General features: G+C 35.4%; 1 protein-coding gene across 10 annotated transcripts in view; it reads left to right on the top strand.

Annotated features, from left to right (window-relative positions):
• LOC132558549 (arf-GAP with GTPase, ANK repeat and PH domain-containing protein 1-like) overlaps positions 1–22783 on the top strand; it is a 98856-nt gene that overhangs the window by 31136 nt on the left and 44937 nt on the right. For all 10 annotated transcript variants that reach the window (XM_060223135.1, XM_060223134.1, XM_060223131.1 and 7 more), the window contains exons 2-5: positions 15983–16041; positions 17698–17785; positions 19752–19837; positions 21728–21869. In XM_060223135.1, the coding sequence (XP_060079118.1) occupies positions 15983–16041; positions 17698–17785; positions 19752–19837; positions 21728–21869 (375 nt within the window). The remainder of the gene's footprint in view (positions 1–15982; positions 16042–17697; positions 17786–19751; positions 19838–21727; positions 21870–22783) is intronic.

Raw genomic sequence — 22783 nt, 5'->3', positions numbered from 1 at the left:
GGTACCCCTATCTTGTGCTGTTGTACATTGGTGGAATTTCATCAGGATCTGAAACCAGAGTACCCCTATCTAAGGAAATTTCTGCTCTAGGATTAAATTACATTTACTTACCACATTCCCAAGAGGCAATTTCAGTTGCTTCTATCACAATTCAAAGAGGCATTTGAATTTCATTCTTGACAACACGTCATAATCTAACAAGTGGAATATAGAAGGTAGAATTTGTTTGAATATATGAAGAGACTTAAAATTCATCTATTTATGTAATCAAATCAACTCTGTAAAAATGCTTCTTTTAATCCTGATGACTGTTCCTCTATTAGAAAAATGACCAATCCATGCCATATCTGACTGCAGTGTAAAACAATGACCTCTACTTTGCCAGCATTAGAGTTTTCCCCAGCTAATTACAGTAGAAATATGATATGCACCTGTGTATATAAAAGAAGAAATCACACCAAATTGATGGATGTATCATATTTATAATTTCCTGACTTTGTGTATGGAGCAGAAATGTGTAACCATGGCAACACCTCATTTACTGACAGGTGGAAAGTTGAGGGTAGAAATTGTTTGACACAGAGGTTTCCATTACTTTATGTTAATGGTAATGTATGCCATGAAGCCACATTGGGATATGTTTGTTTGGTCTCATAAAGCCGTGTCCTGCTTGCACAATTCTCCCGTCATTTATTCAACTTGTCCATTGTGAGGGCAATGAAGGGAAGGGTAATTGATACATCGGTGATGGCGTTGTGATTGAAGGCAATGACTTATCAGACTGGTACCGATACCTGGTCCATGATTGCTGATGAAATGTTTTTCTTGTTAACAATGAATTCCTGGAAGCGGCATGGTGTTATTGAACAAGCTAGTGATGTGTGTAAACAGGCTTATTCACACTGATCATGTCTGCTTTACCTGGATACAAATCCAATGAAACTGATGAAGGCATTGCCTGCATTGTCACGGTAGATTATTGACACATTTGTGATATCTTATTTTTTGTCTCAGCTAATGTTTGAACAAGAAACAGGTAATTTCTTTTGGCAGCGTCATGTTCTTAAACTTCAACAAGAATTGGACATATTCTAACGAATCATCAACATCATGAAAGTAAGGCAAGTTATCCAAGAATTGTGCACACCTGTGATGTATTATCATGATCATGCTGGTTTGTAACAAAGCAGGAACATTTGACATCAGTATTAAGGCTACACTTCAAGGAATGATGTCTACACCTAAATGTGTCGCAAGATGACAGAGAGGACAGTGACTTTTTTGTCCACTTGTCATAGCATTTGTACATTTGTTGACCATGTAGCCTCAGCTTCTTTGATCAGCTGACTGTATACAAGAAGCAGAATGTTTGGAAAAATCTGCGGACTTTACATGAAGGTCATTGTGGATTCAGGTAATTTTTGTGTATGGATTTTATTGGGGATAGATCTAGAGCTGGTGCTGCTGCAATGAATCAATGGCTTTATACAGATTGAAAAGCCGTTGTAGATATGGCCTTATCCTCCTTATGTATCAAGTGGGTAATGACCTAAACATCGAAATACGGTGGTAAACAGCTATAAGATTGCAGGCTTGTATGGTCAATATGTGATAACACCAACTCCTCTTGGTTGTGCATTGATTAAAACTATAGACTGGTTTGCAGATCAAACTAGATAATTCCATTTAATGTTGTGGGGTTGTTAATAATGCATACAGGTCTGCTTAATATATGTAAAGGAAGTGTTACTTCAGTCTGAAAGTAATGGTGAAATTGGCTTACATATCTGTATAATGGTTTATGACCATTTTACTGTCCATCACATTTTCATTTCAATTTTAACAAATCTGTTTGAATATATTTATTTAGAATTGTAGATGTTTTTTCCCTATATTGCATTTAAGGGCAACTTACTTTTGTTGTGAAAGTTGCAGAAAATTGACATGGACCTTGATGCTGAATTTGATTATAAAGACAAAAACTAAAGGAATAATATGCAGCCTTCACTAGCTGTGTCTTCTGAGAAATATACAGATATCACTAGCTGTGTCTTGTGATAATTATACAGATATCACTAGGTGTGTCTTGTGATAATTACACAGATATCACTAGGTGTGTCTTGTGATAATTATACAGATATCACTAGGTGTGTCTTCTGATAATTATACAGATATCACTAGGTGTGTCTTCTGATAATTATACAGATATCACTAGGTGTGTCTTGTGATAATTATACAGATATCACTAGGTGTGTCTTCTGATAATTATACAGATATCACTAGGTGTGTCTTGTGATAATTATACAGATATCACTAGGTGTGTCTTCTGATAATTATACAGATATCACTAGGTGTGTCTTGTGATAATTATACAGATATCACTAGCTGTGTCTTGTGAGAAGTGTAAGCCTTCACTAGCTGTGTCTTCTGATAATTATACAGATATCACTAGCTGTGTCTTCTGAGAAGTATGCAGCCTTCACTAGCTGTGTCTTCTGAGAAGTATGCAGCCTTCACTAGCTGTGTCTTCTGATAATTATACAGCCTTCACTAGCTGTGTCTTGTGATAATTATACAGATATCACTAGCTGTGTCTTGTGAGAAGTATAAGCCTTCACTAGCTGTGTCTTCTGATAATTATACAGCCTTCACTAGGTGTGTCTTGTGATAATTATACAGATATCACTAGGTGTGTCTTGTGATAATTATACAGATATCACTAGCTGTGTCTTGTGAGAAGTATGCAGCCTTCACTAGCTGTGTCTTCTGATAATTATACAGATATCACTAGCTGTGTCTTCTGAGAAGTATAAGCCTTCACTAGCTGTGTCTTCTGACAAGTATGCAGTCATTACTAGCTGTGTCTCCAAATCCATTTGGATACTAAAACACCGGGCATAATTTATACACCAAAGGCGCAGGCATGGTTTGGTTATAAATCTTCGTTTCTTGATGTGTAAGAGCAATGAGGCACAATGAGAACATCATAACTACATAACTTACAGAGTAAAAACATATTTACGGTGTGATAAATTGGGAAAATCAGTGTTAGGGATCATGTACAAAATATGTTATCTATATGGAAATATGTGTCTAGTTCATCAACCTTTTCACGAACATGTACACTTATCTGTATGTTTTACAATTGGTTTAGCCCTTTAATTCCAAAATTCAATGATCAAAGGAATTATTTACATCCTTTCAAAATGACATGTACAAGGAGCATGCTGGTTTCTGAGAAGGGAAAAAATCATACACTGTAGGTAGATAACGATCAGTTTATAAAGCTTGTTCATTTGAGGTGTTAAAAAGTGAAATACTGGTGGCGTTGATGTTGAGAGTGTTCTGTGAATATCTCGCAAAAAAAAACTTCTAGGGATAAGTTTACCAACACCATCGATAGTCTTCTGACCAAAAGGTCATATCTCACCATCTGAATTGTCAGTGAAGGAACAAAATTATTGTTCGTGTGTGTATCGTAGTGTCACATTATGTAGGCAGCCTCACACCATTAGTATGTACATCACTAGTTATATATTCAGTTTCCTCAGTAAAGCGGAACAGTTGTTTCGGTATTAATTGAAAAAAATATAAATCTAAGTTATCTTTTCAATAATTTTGATAAATTGGATATTAATATCATGGTGAGCGATTCATAAGCGCATAATCGGAAGACAATCGTTATTGATTTTGAGGACAGAGTTTAAGCAGCCAAACAATAGGTAGGAAATAGCTCATGACTCATGATAGTATAGAGATCAACTGAATGTTTTACTGCAGAAAAGTAATTGATAAAAGTTCGATAAAGTGTGTCTGCTGTAAGCCAGTCAGGGTCTGTATTGATTTACATAACTCCATTGTGACTTTCAATTTTCGGATTAACCACACTTCCATTCAGCAAGATTAGTTTTCTCTACACATCACAACTAGAACATTTTGATTGGCTGTGTGTGTGTTCTTTATGGGCATTTCACAGGGAGGATATTGATTATAGGGGCAGAAAGGGACACAACACTGGCATATTGGCAATATTTATTTTCCATTGTTGTTTTTTAAGAGGGTCCTGAGGGTGAATTCTTCATTATTTCTAATTTAAAAATGATTTGATATATAAAGAAAGTAAAAATGCAGACAATTGTGCAGAGGTAAAACATCTGAGATGAAGTTTACAGGTATCTGAGATGATGTTTACAGGTAGCGATACATTCATACTTATCTTGACTGGTTCAATGGTAACCAGAACATTTGGTTTGACAGGTGGTGGACTAAGAGGATCAATGATACCTGTAGTAATTATAAGGTCACATAGGTCATTCTCTTACCTGAGACTGGGCATATGAACAGATTGCATTTCGTTGATTAATATCATAAAAGTGTATTCTGGCAATAGTGACTTTATTGATTACACCTGTAGAAAATATGCAAGGTCATAGGGTCATTTTATTGTCTGATAAAATCTGACGAGGTAATTTGGAGATGTTTCCATTGATGTGTAATCATCATGGTTGAATGGTCTGATGCTACCTGTGTCAACTCCAATAATTATGCGAGGTCATAGGTCACCTTTAAGGTTTATGACATTGGTCAGTGATTTAGTTTGCAGTATGTATACTTGGAATGATGCTGTGGTTCCATTGTGATTTAGTGATTCAAAATCCCAGACAGAATTGGATTAAGGATGTTGTGATAACTGGTGTATCCTTTTTTCACTCTAATGAGAATTTTATAAGTGATGTGGTGGGTAGTTTACTGTGCAAAAGAACATTTTACTGGTGAAAACTGCAGGTAGAACACAAAGGGATGGCCAGATCAATATGTGTAATGAAGCATTCATTCTCCATTAAACTACCTTAGTATAGATCTAGCGTGGTTGACTGGATTATTGGTTCTAAACATTTCTTGTTTGTTTGTGTTTGGATATGTTTAATTACATGTAGTTATTTTTGTGTATCATGATGATAAAATAGTGTATTTAAGCATCACAACTTAATTTATATATCAAAACAGAATAAACAGGGATTTAAAAGCAATCATTTTTCGTCGTATTATTATTTAGGCCCGAGGGAATGTGATCAACATTGATGTTCTGGCCATATAGATTCTATCTGTTAATTTTCAATGCCTTCAAAAATTTTGGCAGGGTTATTGGAACTTTTGGCACGATCTGCATGTATACTTGATGTTAAAGTGTTTGCAATTATAGATGTTGTGAAGATAGTTATCTTGAACATGACAAAGGCCATGGTAAAGATGATGAACTCTTCACTTTCTGATGGATACAGATAGGGCTCTATCATTTCTAACTATTTTCATCGTGAAAAAATGTGAAAAATTTGTGGAGACGGAATCAGTTGTGACAGAAAAGGATCAATGTTCACTCAAAGTTCTGATTCAGATGTCTCTATAATCAGCTATTAAAGTTGACACACAAATAGTTGCAGGAATGCAGGAAACCCTTTTCTCGGGCAATACATGGAGAGAAAATTGGACAGCCGTCAGTTGGGTGCATATTGGCTATTAAGTGGTAGCGAGCTTCTTCTTTTTCTGACAATTTAATAATCTACAACAGAGTAAGTGTGTGCTTGGCTCTGATTGAATCACCAGAGACCCGTTTTAGCTATGATAAACCGTTAATGGTACGTATCCACGGTAATGGTACATAACCACCTTACAAAGTCCATCATTGGAATGCTGTTTTCTAACGATATCAGTTATAACTGCCGTATCAATATTTAAGGAATAAACTTGTTTATTCAAGCTTTAATTTAGTTCCATTGTTAATGGTTCATGAAGTAAAAGAAATATTCCTTCAGTTAATTGGAAGAAAAGATAAGGGAAGATGGAGCGTAATATGGATTTGAGTCTGGATTTTGGTAGCATGACAAAGCTTCAGATCTGGTAATTAGGATTGGGGTATAAATTAGTAACTCGGGATCAGAGAGTGTGATTTAGATTAGTAAGCAATAGTTGAAGAGTTGGAAGTGGATTTGTAATTTGGGACCAGGGAGCATGAAAATTGGACTTCAAATTTGGAATTTTTAGAAAATTGGAAAGTGGGATGTAAGTGATCATCAGGGAATGATTTAGATCTGTAGCTGATGATTGAGCAGTTCACCGATGTGGATTTTTAGCTGACAATTGAGCAGTTCACTGATGTGGATTTGTATCTGACAATTGAGCAGTTCACTGATGTGGATTTGTATCTGATGATTGAGCGGTTCACTGATGTGGATTTTTAGCTGATGATTGAGCAGTTCACTGATGTGGATTTTTAGCTGACAATTGAGCAGTTCACTGATGTGGATTTGTATCTGACAATTGAGCAGTTCACTGATGTGGATTTGTATCTGATGATTGAGCAGTTCACTGATGTGGATTTTTAGCTGATGATTGAGCAGTTCACCGATGCGGATTTGTAGCTGACAATTGAGCAGTTCACTGATGTGGATTTGTAGCTGATGATTGAGCAGTTCACTGATGTGGATTTTTAGCTGATGATTGAGCAGTTCACTGATGTGGATTTGTATCTGATGATTGAGCGGTTCACTGATGTGGATTTGTATCTGATGATTGAGCAGTTCACTGATGTGGATTTTTAGCTGACAATTGAGCAGTTCACTGATGTGGATTTGTAGCTGATGATTGAGCTGCTCATAAACGAATGGTTGAGTAGTTGACTGACATGGATTTGTTGGGATCAGAGAATGTAACATTTGTAGACGATGATTGGGTAGTGTCAGTAATGTAGATTTGTAATTTTGGACCAGCTTTATACGTGATATCTTTGCTACATGGGAGTGTGGGAACACAATGTAATACAGCGAGGTAAAAGTCAGCTGATTGTATATAGAATTCTTCCAGTTCTGTGCTGAATCAGCCGGTAGCACACTACACACAAGGTTTTCACGAAATTCCTTGAATTATGGATCTGTTCCAAATTGTTCATATTTATGGTTAAAAAACTTCAATATACATGAACAGAAGTTTATAATGGGAGTTGATGGATCTGTGGCTGATCTTGATAATGTCTGCTGGAGGTGAAATTTGTGTATACGCAAAGAGATAACTTTTACTACTGTTATAGTTTTGCCAGAAAGCGATATAGATTTTGTTAAACATGAATTAACTCTCTCTCATGGATATCAGAAAGTTATGTTTTAGATATTATTGAGATGATCTGTAGTATACTTATGATCAGGGCTCGGCTCGCAGATCAACACCAAACATTTTTGCCTTTGACTCCCCAGGGATTTCTTGTGATTGATTTCAGTATTGGATGGTTGGTGTTCCGCAGTAGACATAAAAATCTTGAGCAGACATCAGAAGTAACCAAACATTTCTGATACTACACAGACCATTCTGTTATTGTTGATTTATCTTCTTTTAAATGTTTATGATATGACCAACATTGATTTCTCTAGTGTACAAAATGTTACACATAAGAATTACGCCACAGCCAGCTCCAACAGGATGGATTTTGTTTGTATTCTGATATCTTCATGCAATTATAATTGTATTGGCAGACCAGAGTTATGTTTATCTCGGGCAAAGAATTGGTAGCAACAAGTTTCAGTTAGTACAAAAAATAGTGGACAAATTGTTACTGAATTTGAAGTATTCCTTCTGAAAAAACCCTTGTCGACAAGACAAGTAGCTTGGAATAGCTTGGAGGTGGTGTTGAATGTAGAGCATTGATAGCCTACACAGAGGTGTGTGTGTATTCCATTGTTACACTAGCAGAAACAGGTGTAGTAGTGCACAGAGCCTCAGCTGCACACAAAGGAATTCGGGACATTTACCGAGGCAAATGTGTGTGTCATCACCTGGTAGTGCTACCGTTACTTATGAGAGTCTCATAACAATTTTTCTATCGACATCCTATCTGATTCGTGTTTCATAAGACCAGTTGTTTGACGGCATTGTTCCTAATGGAGAAGAATTCCGTTGTCAAAAGTATGAAAGTGTTTGATCTGTATTAGATGTACAGAGAAATGCCGAGAACTTAAAACACGAGAACTTAAAACACGGCACTGGAACCGTTTGATGTTGACCCGAGAAGGAAAAGTGACTAGTGTTAATTACACCAGTGTGTGATGACACAGTGCATGGCAGCTAATTGGTACATTAACCCTGTACAGGTCTACAGGAAGTGGATTTACCCCCAGACCTTTGTCGAGACCAGCACAGGATACTGCAAATTATCACTGCGGCAGCAACTCTACATTCATATAGCAAAAAAAAGGTTCATCTTCTAATAACACACATTTTGTATTCTAGGTCTTTCACACTTTCTGGTGATTTGTAAAATTGTTAGCTCCTGATGTCAATATTTGTTAGGAATGCTAATATAGAATTAATTGAGACAGGATATGAGCTCTTCATCTGTAATATATTTGTGTTAATATTGACACTAGGAGTGAGAAGTATACAGAGGTATGTTGAATGACTCAATGTGGAGACCCTTCCTGGGGTAGAACAGCCTTGACCGTGAATAGAAACGGCCCAGAGCAGCGTGATAAAAATGTCATCAACTGTGTAGAAGGATCATCTGATATGTATATGATCTTCAGTTTAAACGTCTTGGAAAAATTGTGTGAAGTGTTGTTATAGGGTCACCTGGAGTCAAATACAAACCATGTGGACGCTGTAAAGAGAGATACCTCCACCCAATCATCATGTTCGGTTGTAGTGCATAGGTGATGCATTGTGTGTAATGGACAGGTAACACTGATAAAAGTCATGTGAATGCTGACCTCTCGAAGTACCTGTCACTTGATCCATTGATAAAACTATTCCAGTACACAACATACATATCAGCTGTGATATGGACATGTTAAAAACATGAGGAAGTCTTGTCAGTAGTAGTGTTACTACCTGGTCAGTGTTTGTAAGTTACGGGCATGGCTTTGTGATCGGCAGATTTCAGTTTCATATAACAACGACAATATCATGTGCATTAACGGGAGTTGAATCTGTTAGAGTGGAACTATTAGGAAGCAAGTCAGTGGTACTACCATTGTAAACAGAGAGTGTAGACACATAGCTGATGTTTTGTATGATAACACTTATCTACAACATATACATACCACCATCATTTCCTACATCTGATTGTTGGATTGGAAAAAGCATGTCGAGCTGTGGAGAAACAAGATCAGCACAAAAGCTAGTGTGAAGATTGAATTCCAAATGTATTTATGGATTATAGAAAGGCTGTACACCATACCGTTTGACAGATTTTACTGAGAAGATGTGGTACCTGTGGGAACCAATTGTCTACAAATCAGACTTGATGTATCCTTCACTTTATCATGTAGACAACGGGTAGTCATTTTCTAAACCAATAGGGGATAATATACATCTAAAACCGGAACATTCATTTAAATGTTTTGAAAAAAGTTTTGTCTGCTGGTTTTATTTTAGGAGGTCTGTCTTTCTCTAACAGTACCAGCCTTCTTATTGAAATCAGTGTGAGTGGTACCTGGGTAGGTCATCACCTTGTTGTTTGGTCTGTAGAAGGGAGATAACTTTGGTAATCACGGGTACAGTTTATGAGGTGTGGGAGACCTTTATCTGGTCTTGATAAACATCCCTAGTTCATTCAGAATTTTCCTGTGGTCTAAATATATCCAGGTAAGATACCGACCTATCTTGACTAAAATCAGCCACTTAGGAAGCATACGATTTTGTTGTGAAGATGGAAGATAAGCTGACTTCAAAACTTCATGGCTAGTGATAATCACAGACATTCAGATCTAGGTCATGTCCCGTGGTGAAGGAAGTACATGGCATGTTTTGGGGAAAAAAGTGAACACTCTAGATAGGCTTTTGTTGTAAAATGTTGTCTGACTTCAAGGTCTTTTTCGTCTTGTGAACTGTCTTCTGTCCAGAACTTTTTTTGTGTAATGCCTTTGCTCTTTCCATTTTTTCCACTAATGAATTCGGGTATATTGACTACATATACTTATGAGAGAAACTTCACAGGAAACTTTTAATCATCAATTTAAAAAAGGGAGTATACTTGAGCAATATACCTGCTGTGATGTCATATGTACACAGCAGCCTGAAAGGTGTTTTGCTGTGAAAGGGTGGGGTTAATATGACATATTTACACCCTGTGGGAGGCAGCTCTCTGATCTTACTTAGTCTAGACACTCCTTACCAAGCTATAAGTTAATTAAAACACATACCACAGACAATCAGACTCATTATAGTATGGGTCAGTGTGATGAGTATACATTTTACATGGCTGATGTTGAATTTGGTTTAATATGCAGGAATATTGAAGATATTACTAATTCTTACATGAGATATGTTCTGATAGAGTCTAAACATACTACATTATTCACTAAAGCATCGTATGAAGTGTTTATGATGATATTTGTATAAATATGTGTTAGAGTACACCCAGAATGTGTTGAAGAGCTAGTGAGTAATTATAGTAAATTCTCCACATTGTGCCCTACAGCCTCTGGCATTCACAGCTACATCAAAGCACAAGTCCACGCGTCTGGTGGCTCCACCTGGCTAAATGTAGGTAGACTTCACATTACAGCATCCTCATTTTATCCATCTGGTTTCTGTAAAATTTGTGGAAGGAAAAAAAAACTATATCATCTCGTTCAAATACCATAAACAAATTGTTGTAGCAGTTTGTATGGTTTTGAATCTGGACAGATATATACTGATAACTTAATTAGCATCAACACTTAATGTGTAGTTGTTTGTGTTAGGTCTGCTTCACATAAAAATACGGATCCAATCTTCAATCGACAGGATGGTCCGATCAAGCCTAGTGTCCACAGTGTCGCTAACGACTGCGATCCCATCATACTTAGCATCACAATATTACCCTTTGTTATGTTTAATAATATATAATTATATATCATGGCAGTCAGTCAGTTCTGGTGTTGTGAAGGATTTTAGTAACTGATGAAATACTATATATATTAGGTGACTTACTGATAACTATGTCTGGGTTTGCATTGGGTATTTTATATATCTGTATGTATGTCTTGAGGCCTTTTTCAGTTTCTATGCTTCGTGTACTATTTACCTATATATATGCCAGAATGAAATAAAGAAACATAAATATTTTATTTGATAAGATTAACAAGGTCAAGTTCTCATTCCTCTTCCCCCTCCCCCCACTCCCCTAAACCTCAAAAAAAAATTGCTAGAAAGATTTATCACCAAATCAAAAAGATTACAAAGAGAAGTAATTCGAGGATTTCATCTAATTTTTGTTTACATAGCAAATACTTTATAGTCTACTTTCTTCTTTGGCTATGAAATTATTTTGATATTTTTGAAACGCCCTACTCCTCCCAGCTTCATGCCCCATCAAACAGTCATCCCCTGTAATCCTCAGTCACATTAACTGGGAGAAACTCAAACTTCAGTCCCAGAACTGTAGAAATGGGAGCGATAAAATTCTTAGGTTTCCATGGAAATCTATCAAAATGTAAGGATAACTCCACCAGCTAGTCATACCTCATCTTATCTGCCATATACAAATTTTTGTCATGTAATTCAAGTGCATTCATACATGGAATTCTTTTGAAAAGTAAATTATTATTTTGATCCAGTTTCATAAGCAAACAGGTGCAAAGATCTAGAACTGTTAGAGAAAAAAATATGTATCAATGGTGCAGAGATTTCTTTTCTGTTTTATCTAATTCAATGTAAAAATAACTGTTTCACACTGAATTTATTTATAAAAATTAAAAAAAGACTTATACGTTAATTTCTTAAATCTGTTGAAAATTTTTTTATAAAATGTCAATTTTCTGTGAACCAAGCAGAGGAAACATGCAAGGTTTATGATAGATGCCAAGGTGTATTAGATAAAACACCATTGGCTGGTGTAAAAAGGGAGATCACTTTTTAGTAAGTGACTAATAAAGTGTCTGAGGGAACATCAATTTGTAAATAAGCAATGTAAATATATATAGATTGGACATTTCTGCAGGCAATTGCTGAAACACAACTCAAATATTGTGAGGTTTTACCTTCAAATTGGTTCCGAATTCTTGGGTAATTGCTTGTTTTTGGTGCCTAACTTTATAACTTCTTTAGGTTATAAAAAAGCACTTGGCTGTTCCCCAAAAGTGTTTTAGTATAATGTATGTATGCATCTGTATCATGGCCAGCCCATGCACTACATATACAAACTCCTAACATGTTTCTGTGTATTTACACAGAGACAAGGTACCAATAAAGCTGTAGTGCAGCGAAGAATACTAGTAAAGTGTGATCCGAGCATTTCAGTTCTTACAATTGTAGGGATCTATATCAATAAGCAGATGATTTCTCATCCACGCAAAAATTCTAGAATCTGTCTTTCAAATTAACTTTGGTTTTTCATCAATTTTGGAGCTATGTGTCAACGGTAGTTTGGGAGATCTGGGGTAGGTATGTAGCACTTTATAACAAGTGACAGGATACAGCAAGAAAAGCATGTCGAAGAGAAAACCAGAGACAAGATAAACTAGATTATAGGGGAAATAATGTTACAAAATGTTGGCTATCTATTACAACATACTGTCTCTTATACCATGTATTGTCTGTGTATATTGTCAGAACCTATATCTCTTTATCCGGATTAACTGGGAAATTAATTTCATCAGTTCAAAGTTATATTTGATTACTTAAGAAATTTAGATGCAGCAGGTTTACAAATAATACCCAGGATGGACTGTGTATCATATATTTAGTTAGTACAGATAGGTTTACAAGGTTAACTGGTAGGAGTTTTGTTGGTACCATTAGCCCATACCTCATCCGTTCATAATATAATTACTGTTAACTTGCAAATTTTAGAGTCTTGAAGTTATTGTGTTTGGCTGGGATCTCTGAAATTACTTGTAGCATAGAGTTATGTTCTAACTTTCAATTGGCACAGTTTTGTTGCAGTATAGAACTTACTAGACTTGGTAGAATTGATAATAAATTGTGTGTTCGCTCACAAAAGCATTGTCGCTGAGTAGTGGTGGTAGTAAAGTCTAAAGATGTCTGTAAACAACTCTAACTGGAGAATTCCCAGCTTATTTCTTGATTTCCAATCTTGTTTGTGAATTGTTGGTGTCTAGTATAAGTTTACTGTTGGGAGATATTGATTCGGTTATATAACTCCCTGCACAACAAAAACTATAAACATCAATGGCTAGAACCTCAAAGATGCTTTTAATGCTTTATCAAAGTGAAATACATTGTGTGGAACATAAACAGCATCATTTACTGTATCCCAGAAGAATGCTGTGTATATACACAGTATAATCTGCTGCTGGTGACTTTGAGAAACTTTCAGATTATTTGTAATAACAGCTACAAGAGGTAGACATTATTCAGCAAAAGTAAGAAGCACATGAATATGCGACACCTCTTAGTATTTGATTAACACTGCTGTTTTCATCAAAGGCAAATGTTTGTGTTGGTATGGTTTATAAAGAAACTTTATGTGGAATGCTTTTAATAGAATAAAATAAAAATGGTTGTGATAAAATGGAGAAATAAAAAAAATTAAGATTTTGTAGTAAAATTTGTTGGTCAGAATTTTCATTGGTAAATACTACAGCTGCACGCCATGTCTTTACAGGTTTTTAGCACTGAAATACACAATGTATTGGTACATTAGTGTTTTATTGGGGATGCTTATATTAGAAATAGGTTGATATGATTAATGACCTCCGACTACAGATATTGTTTGTGTGAGATATGTACCATTGTAACAAGTTTATTACATCTTTTCGTTGTCTTGTTGTCCACTGTCAGATAGTGGGACTCAATGCCCCACAATGCATGGCCATGTTACTCTGCTCGACTAATGATAGGTTCAGGAATTGTCTCAATAATTAACTGAACACTCTTTATTCTTTTGTGTAAGTTATGTGTTAAAAGAACCATTTAACAATTCTGTTAATTAAGTGCTAGCTGGGAAGGTTATGTAAACAAAGTGATGTGTGATGACAGGGTGTAATATTGATTAACGATAATTATTGACAAGCAAAAGATCATTTTATGCTAATCCTTGACACTAAGACAGACCCATTATATTGAAGAGACAGAAGTGGATCTTCGCTTGGCAGTTTCACATGCAGAGTTATAACAGGCTTTCATATAGTACTTCAAAGTCTTTTGTGCAAAATATTCAGTCTGTATATTGAACTGGGTGGAAGATTCACAGATTTTCATTGTCACTTGTTTATCGGAGTTTGATGAGATTCATTAGAAAAACTTGTTACAAACTTTGGATAGTGGTTGTGGATGTGGTTGTGTATATCAGGATGCACATGAATATGGGGAGGAGACTGTAAAATGCTGAGTACATTAAAGAGGCTATCACTGCCCTATCGCAGGACACGTACAGATAGTTCACTACTCCCAAAACGTCGCTCTTGTAAGTATGAGACTGTCATGTTTCCACTTGTTTAAACTGCTAACAGAACATTTATAATTATGCTTGCTCTTAGAGAACTACCACCAAATCTACAAATTGTATGTTTAAGCAGTATTCTTATATAAGTAGTTACAAAAGTTTGGGTTTTGTGCTAATTTGAAATGGAAAAAAAAATATAATTATGGAAATTTCAATTAATATGTTTTACACTCTGGGAATGAGTTACAATGTATAATGTTAATAACTTTTCTAGGACTTGCTGAAACCAGAGTCAGCAGATGAGAATTACACTGTATTAAGTGAACTAGCATATGTCTAGTAGTACAGAAAAAAAAGTGTGTTATTCCTGGTTTGATGATGTAGTAAGTCTTAATAAAAGTGTTTAATTCATGCATGTAAGTGATAATAATATGTAACCTCTGATCATCAACACAGGATCCTGAGAGCGTTTGTAGTGTGTTCTTGTTGAAGTCAAGATGCTTTTTCCTGATCTTTAATAATTGAGGAATCAAACAGCTCAAAACGAGAGGAGAACAATCTGCTAGAGCTGAGCTAGCCACAGATGTGTGTGTAATCAAAGGGTACAAAACATACATGAAATAAACTGTTTTATTAATGTATACATCTCTTGTATCAGGGTATATTGCTATAGATGTTGGAGGTGTGTTCAGACACTGTAGAGTACACACACATACCAATAAATACAAGTCTGGGAAAAAATTTCATGTTACTGTTGTTCGTTGTTATAAGGTTTACTAAGGGGTGGGAAAAAGTACAGATGAGAATTCTCTGTTTGATTACCGAATGTCTTGTCATATTGTTTTTGTATTTTAAAGAATTAAACATCAGACAATCAGCTAATGATATAGAAATTAAGAAGACTTTGATGGCTATAGGTCTTGGCTGATCTAGATCCAGTATAGTATAGAACTGTGGTCTGTGTAAACTACAAAGTAATACTGACCTAGTAATAAATCTGTTGATGCAGGTCTGCATCATTTACTGACCAGCTTCTGTGTTGACCTTTATATGCTCTGCTGATCTGAAAACAGGCAAAGTATCCAATGCTGCTGATTTTGTTTCATGCTCTGGTTTTTATATATAAAATTATTTATATATTGATAACTAACCCTTCATGTACAAGATACTAGTTATGAACATCTGGTTCCGGCCCCCTTGGGTGGGAGGGGCAAGTCCCAATGGTTGAAATGGAGCAACATCTTTAAAATCCTTCTTGTGTTGGAATGATTAAATTTTGTCCCGATTTAATCTGATGCATCCTTTGTGAATAGAACTTAATTTTGTTCAAACAGTGCATCAAACCCCTTTTGAAAGGAAGGGTGGGGCTTAGTAGAGGAAATAGATACAAGTAGTTTAAACACTTTTCTTAGTTTTTAATTAATCAGTTACACCTAACTCAACCAGATGAGCAATACAGGCCCATTAGGCCTCTTGTGATGTTTGTGCCTTACTTAACACACAGTCCTTAAACATTGGTAACTTTTTACATTACTAGTTACGTTTGTTACTTAACACTCAGGTTTTATATAATGGATTAGTCATTGGTGATTATTTTATACCTTGCAGATTCCTTCGTAAACAGTCAAGAATGGACACTCAGTCGATCTGTTCCGGACCTCAAGCTGGTAAGTCTCTGTTCTAATTACATCCTGTGGAATGAATATCAATGTGTCCTAGTCAACCTCCCAAGAAGTATCATAGATCAAATACTATTTATGTTATATGATACCTTTCTCCTCTCTATTAGGTAAGAGACATGATCAGATGTAGACATATTGTGCTTTTAATGGGCTTCAGTTTGTTTTAGCTATATATTTCATCAATCCTGCCCAGATACAGGGATTGTATTGTCTGTAGGCTAAAAATGTGCATATATCTATAGATATGATCAAGCTAGCTAAACTGTAACACTTTCCTTTTCAAAGTAAATGATCAGATGCATTGAAATTTCTTACCTGAAATTGACTAATCACTATATCTAAAAAGTAGCAAAATGCAATGAAACTTATTGATTGATTGACTTTGTTACAGACCTGTTGTTTTATTGATTGACTTTGTTACAGACCTGTTGTTTTATTGATTGACTTTGTTACAGACCTGTTGTTTTATTGATTGACTTTGTTACAGACCTGTTGTTTTATTGATTGACTTTGTTACAGACCTGTTGTTTTATTGATTGACTTTGTTACAGACCTGTTGTTTTATTGATTGACTTTGTTACAGACCTGTTGTTTTATTGATTGACTTGTTGTTTTATTGATTGACTTTGTTACATTGATTGACTTTGTTACAGACCTGTTGTTTTATTGATTGACTTTGTTACAGACCTGTTGTTTTATTGATTGACTTTGTTACAGACCTGTTGTTTTATTGATTGACTTTGTTACAGACCTGTTGTTTTATTGATTGACTTTGTTACAGACCTGTTGTTTTATTGATTGATTGACTTTGTTACAGACCTGTTGTTTTATTGATTGACTTTGTTACAGACCTGTTGTTTTATTGATTGACTTTGTTACAGACCTGTTGTTTTATTGATTGACTTTGTTACAGACCTGTTGTTTTATTGATTGACTTTGTTACAGACCTGTTGTTTTATTGATTGACTTTGTTACAGACCTGTTGTTTTATTGATTGACTTTGTTACAGACCTGTTGTTTTATTGATTGACTTTGTTACAGACCTGTTGTTTTATTGATTGACTTTGTTACAGACCTGTTGTTTTATTGATTGACTTTGTTACAGACCTGTTGTTTTATTGATTGACTTTGTTACAGACCTGTTGTTTTATTGATTGACTTTGTTACAGACCTGTTGTTTTATTGATTGACTTTGTTACAGACCTGTTGTATTATTGATTGACTTTGTTACAGACCTGTTGTTTTATTGATTGACTTTGTTACAGACCTGTTGTTTTATTGATTGACTTTGTTACAGACCTGTTGTTTTATTGATTGACTTTGTTACAGACCTGTTGTTTTATTGATTGACTTTGTTACAGACCTGTTGTTTTATTGATTGACTTTGTTACAGACCTGTTGTTTTATTGATTGACTTTGTTACAGACCTGTTGTTTTATTGATTGACTTTGTTATGGCCCCAGTCGTTTGGTTGATCAGTTTAATTAAAGGTCCAACAATATTATAAGAGTGCCTTATATAAGTTTTTGTGTCAAGTCCTCATTACTCTTTACAAATATTCATCAAACAACGATCATTCATATAGATCCAACAGACATTTTATGGTTTGGATCATTTTAACTGACTGCTCATGTTTTACAGGGCATCCTGGGAAGTGTCCACAGTGGAAAGTCCGCTCTAGTCCATCGCTATCTTACAGGATCTTACATGCAGGAGGAATCACCAGAAGGTTTGTCCAGTTTACCATTCACCTCAGAATAAAAAGAGGAGCGTGCATGTTATAAGATGTGATGGCCAATATTTACCATTATATACAGCAACATATAGTAATATAAATAGAATTGCTCTATGTTATACCTGTCAAACCATTAAAGGATGTTAAAGTCCTAAAACTCATACTGACATCGTGAAATCATAAAAACAACCAATCACACATTTTTTGCACATTTTCTCTGTACTTATATATTGTAGTGTTAATGTCATTCAGTTTATCTATCGAAACATATTCTGTTTAATTCTGCAAAGTATTTAGATCTTAAACTTTGAATAACAGTTACATTTTTACTCTACACATTAAAAAAACCTATACAAGGCAGCAAATACAAATCAGTGATATAGAACAGTAACATTCAAAGATTTACATAATGATAGACTGTACTTAGAAAAAACCAAAGTCTCAAGCCAATAAATGAGAATGCCATGCATTATTTAGATGTTGGGGAACTACATATACCCTTCACATCATGAATTTTTTGTGCTTAATAGATTATTGGGATCTAAATTCAGTGTATTAGAGTGCCAACTCAAACCCAGTAGGTATAATTAACAGATTTTATAGACCAGAAAATGAAAGATCAATATTAACCTCATGTTTGGTTCCTCCAAAATACACGCCAATCACAAGGCCTGTTACAAAATTGGAGAAGTTGACAGGGCTTAAGTGGGAGAAGCTTGTTAGATACATCTGGTATTGAAATGAAATAAAGCAGCTGTTTGCCAAGTTATTGTAGTTAAGTTCTTCAAAAGAATTTGGTCTAAATGACACCTGAGCATCTCATCAGAAAGTGTTTACAGGAAGGACATGGATGAGGACTAGGTTGTTACAATATTGATATGGACGTTGATGTGTTGTGAATCATTACTACCTCCGCAATTGCCTTCATAGATGAAGGTCACTTTGAATTTTGAATTTCAAAAAAATATTTGGTTTAGAGTAAAACTTGCTCAATGATATAAAAATTAGATTTTCAAAAGTGGTAAAAAAAGCAAAAAGCTTTCAACGCAATAAATTCATATAAGCTGAACTGTGGAACATTTACAGCCGGAGATTTATAAAAAGTAAACTGTGTGTAAACGATTGCAGACACAGATGTAGTATGTGCTGGTTCCTTTAGCATATCAACTTGTGCTCTGCCTGAAAACTAACAAACATCCACTGCAGAAAATCGGAAACTTTTATCATTTTGAGATTCTTAATGAACAAAACAAATCAGTAATGTATCACATGTAGAAGAATTCTTTTGAAGGACTCTATGATTAAGATATGGTTTACTCAATATTTTCACCACACTTCTTGGCATTGCTGTATGATCTTGATAAAAAAAAAGTAATTGCTAGATAAGGATGTAAATTTAACTTCTCCTTTTGAAATTTAATGACACGATGAGTTCATGTATTGATAGAGTGCCAACTGTCTGTTGAGAAACGGAAGGCAGACAGGAATTTCTGACTTATAGTGTTGGATCTGGAATGTGTGTAACAATTAAAACTTTCACATTTACTTTTTTTTTTAAATATGTTAAATATACAATTTAGATTGAAATACTTTTTTGTAATGTATAAATGATAAAATTTTGTGTACATAAAATAGACCTGGGTACGAGTTACAAGTTAAAATACATTTGTAGTTTTGAGACCTGTTTGTTCTTATTTACTATGTAAATCAAAAAGAGATTTTTTTTATCTAAATGAGTTTTTAAATGAAATAAGCTGCTCACTTGATGATATTTAGCTAGATAATGTTGATAAATGTTTATAAGACTGGTATGTGTAAATCTGACACACAATCCATGGAAATGAGGCTAGCCACCTGCCTTTGACTGACAGAGCACCTGTCAGGGTAAAAAGTCTTGATAAAGCTAACAATACATGGTAATGTCCTGATGTAGAGTTTAATCAATCTTTCTGTACTGCAGGTGGTCGCTTCAAAAAGGAAGTCATCATTGATGGTCAGAGTTACCTCCTCCTGATAAGAGATGAAGGGGGTGCCCCAGAAATGCAGGTGAGAATATCAAATGTAACACATCCTACCAATCTAACTTCCCTCATCAGTGTTACTCTACCAATCTAACTTCCCTCATCACTGTTACTCTACCAATCTAACTTCCCTCATCAGTGTTACTCTACCAATCTAACTTCCCTCATCAGTGTTACTCTACCAATCTAACTTCCCTCATCAGTGTTACTCTACCAATCTAACTTCCCTCATCAGTGTTACTCTACCAATCTAACTTCCCTCATCAGTGTTACTCTACCAATCTAACTTCCCTCATCAGTGTTTCTCAACCAATCTAACTTCCCTCATCAGTGTTACTCTACCAATCTAACTTCCCTCATCAGTGTTACTCTACCAATCTAACTTCCCTCATCACTGTTACTCAACCAATCTAACTTCCCTCATCAGTGTTACTCAACCAATCTAACTTCCCTCATCAGTGTTACTCTACAGAAATGACAACCTGTATCAAGTATACACTTCCAAAATAACAACCCTCATTAAAGATAGTATGTTATGTCACTACCATCATATATAAAAAGTCCTATAGATGTATGTTATGTCACTCCCATCATATATAAAAAGTCCTATAGATGTATGTTATGTCACTCCCATCATATATAAAAAGTCCTATAGATGTATGTTATGTCACTGCCATCATTTATAAAATGTCCTATAGATAGTATGTTATGTCACTCCCATCATATATAAAAAGTCCTATAGATGTATGTTATGTCACTCCCATCATATATAAAAAGTCCTATAGATGTATGTTATGTCACTCCCATTATATATAAAAAGTCCTATAGATAGTGTTATGTCACTCCCATTATATATAAAATGTCCTATAGATGTATGTTATGTCACTCCCATTATATATAAAAAGTCCTATAGATGTATGTTATGTCACTCCCATCATATATAAAAAGTCCTATAGATGTATGTTATGTCACTCCCATTATATATAAAAAGTCCTATAGATAGTGTTATGTCACTCCCATTATATATAAAATGTCCTATAGATGTATGTTATGTCACTCACATCATATATAAAAAGTCCTATAGATGTATGTTATGTCACTGCCATCATTTATAAAATGTCCTATAGATAGTATGTTATGTCACTACCCATCATATATAAAAAGTCCTATAGATGTATGTTATGTCACTCCCATTATATATAAAAAGTCCTATAGATGTATGTTATGTCACTACCATCATATATAAAAAGTCCTATAGATAGTGTTATGTCACTACCATCATATATAAAAAGTCCTATAGATGTATGTTTTGTCACTACCATCATATATAAAAAGTCCTATAGATAGTGTTATGTCACTCCCATCATATATAAAAAGTCCTATAGATAGTGTTATGTCACTCCCATCATATATAAAAAGTCCTATAGATAGTGTTATGTCACTGCCATCATATATAAAAAGTCCTATAGATGTATGTTATGTCACTCCCATCATATATAAAAAGTCCTATAGATAGTGTTATGTCACTGCCATCATATATAAAAAGTCCTATAGACAGTATGTTATGTCACTACCATCATATATAAAAAGTCCTATAGATAGTGTTATGTCACTACCATCATATATAAAAAGTCCTATAGATGTATGTTTTGTCACTACCATCATATATAAAAAGTCCTATAGATAGTGTTATGTCACTACCATCATATATAAAGAGTCCTATAGATAGTGTTATGTCACTCCTATCATATATAAAAAGTCCTATAGATGTATGTTATGTCACTACCATCATATATAAAGAGTCCTATAGATAGTGTTATGTCACTCCTATCATATATAAAAAGTCCTATAGATAGTATACTATGTTATACAGCTATCTTTTGTTACTGATATTAAATTATTTGTGACTCAACAGTTCACGCAATGGGTGGATGCAGTTATCTTTGTGTTCAGTCTGGAGAATGAAATCAGTTTTCACACAGTGTATTCGTACTATGCCAAGATGGCCCACTATCGGAATGCTGCGGAGGTCCCACTTATCCTGGTTGGCACCCAAGGTAAGTGTTAGCAGAGTCACCAAAACCCACCAGACACTGATGCATGTTAAGTAAACAGATAGCAGATGGTTTCTGTGATATCAATCATCGGTCGTGGTAAAGAAGTTGTATTCTATTTGTGTGGCTGTTGGTCCACTTGAAGGACATGATTTTACCCACTCAGTGGCTCATCATTGTTTGTCTGATGGCTGTGTAAGAAAATTGATCTTACCAGTACTAGAGTTTTTTGTACTAATGCTAGAATGGTGTCTTTATAATGTTATTTGGTTGTACAAATTCTAATTTGTATTGAGAGGTGGTATTCACTTGTGTCTTTTGTACAATCTTTAATCAAGTGTTATCTTCCAAGAACAGGACATCATTTTACCAAAGACACCAGTCACCCCAGACATCCATCCCCCAAAGACACCAGTCACCCCAGACATCCATCCCCCAAAGACACCGTTCTCCCCAGACATCCATTCCCCCAAAGACACTGTTCTCCCCAGATATCCATTCCCCCAAAGACACTGTTCTCCCCAGACATCCATTCCCCCAAAGACACTGTTCTCCCCAGACATCCATTCCCCCAAAGACACTGTTCTCCCCAGACACTGTTCTCCCCAGACATCCATCCCCCAAAGACACCATTAACCCATGATATCAACCTCCCAAGACACCAGTCACCCCAGACATCCATCTCCAAAGACACCGTTCTCCCCAGATATCCATCCCCCAAAGACACCATTCTCCCCAGATATCCTTCCCCAGATATCCATCCCCCAAAGACACCATTAACCCATGACATCAACCTCCCAAGACACCAGTCACTCCAGACATCCATCCCCCAAAGACACCATTCTCCCCAGACATCCACCTCCCAAAGACACCATTCTCCCCAGACATCCACCTCCCAAGACACCATTCTCCCCAGA

This window comes from Ylistrum balloti, unplaced genomic scaffold (assembly GCF_031769215.1).
Source record: "Ylistrum balloti isolate Yb309-2 unplaced genomic scaffold, AGI_CSIRO_Ybal_v1 Utg370794, whole genome shotgun sequence".
Classification (NCBI taxonomy): domain Eukaryota; kingdom Metazoa; phylum Mollusca; class Bivalvia; order Pectinida; family Pectinidae; genus Ylistrum; species Ylistrum balloti.
Note: the sequence above shows the minus strand (reverse complement) of the source record. Positions and strands in the feature narration are given on the sequence as shown.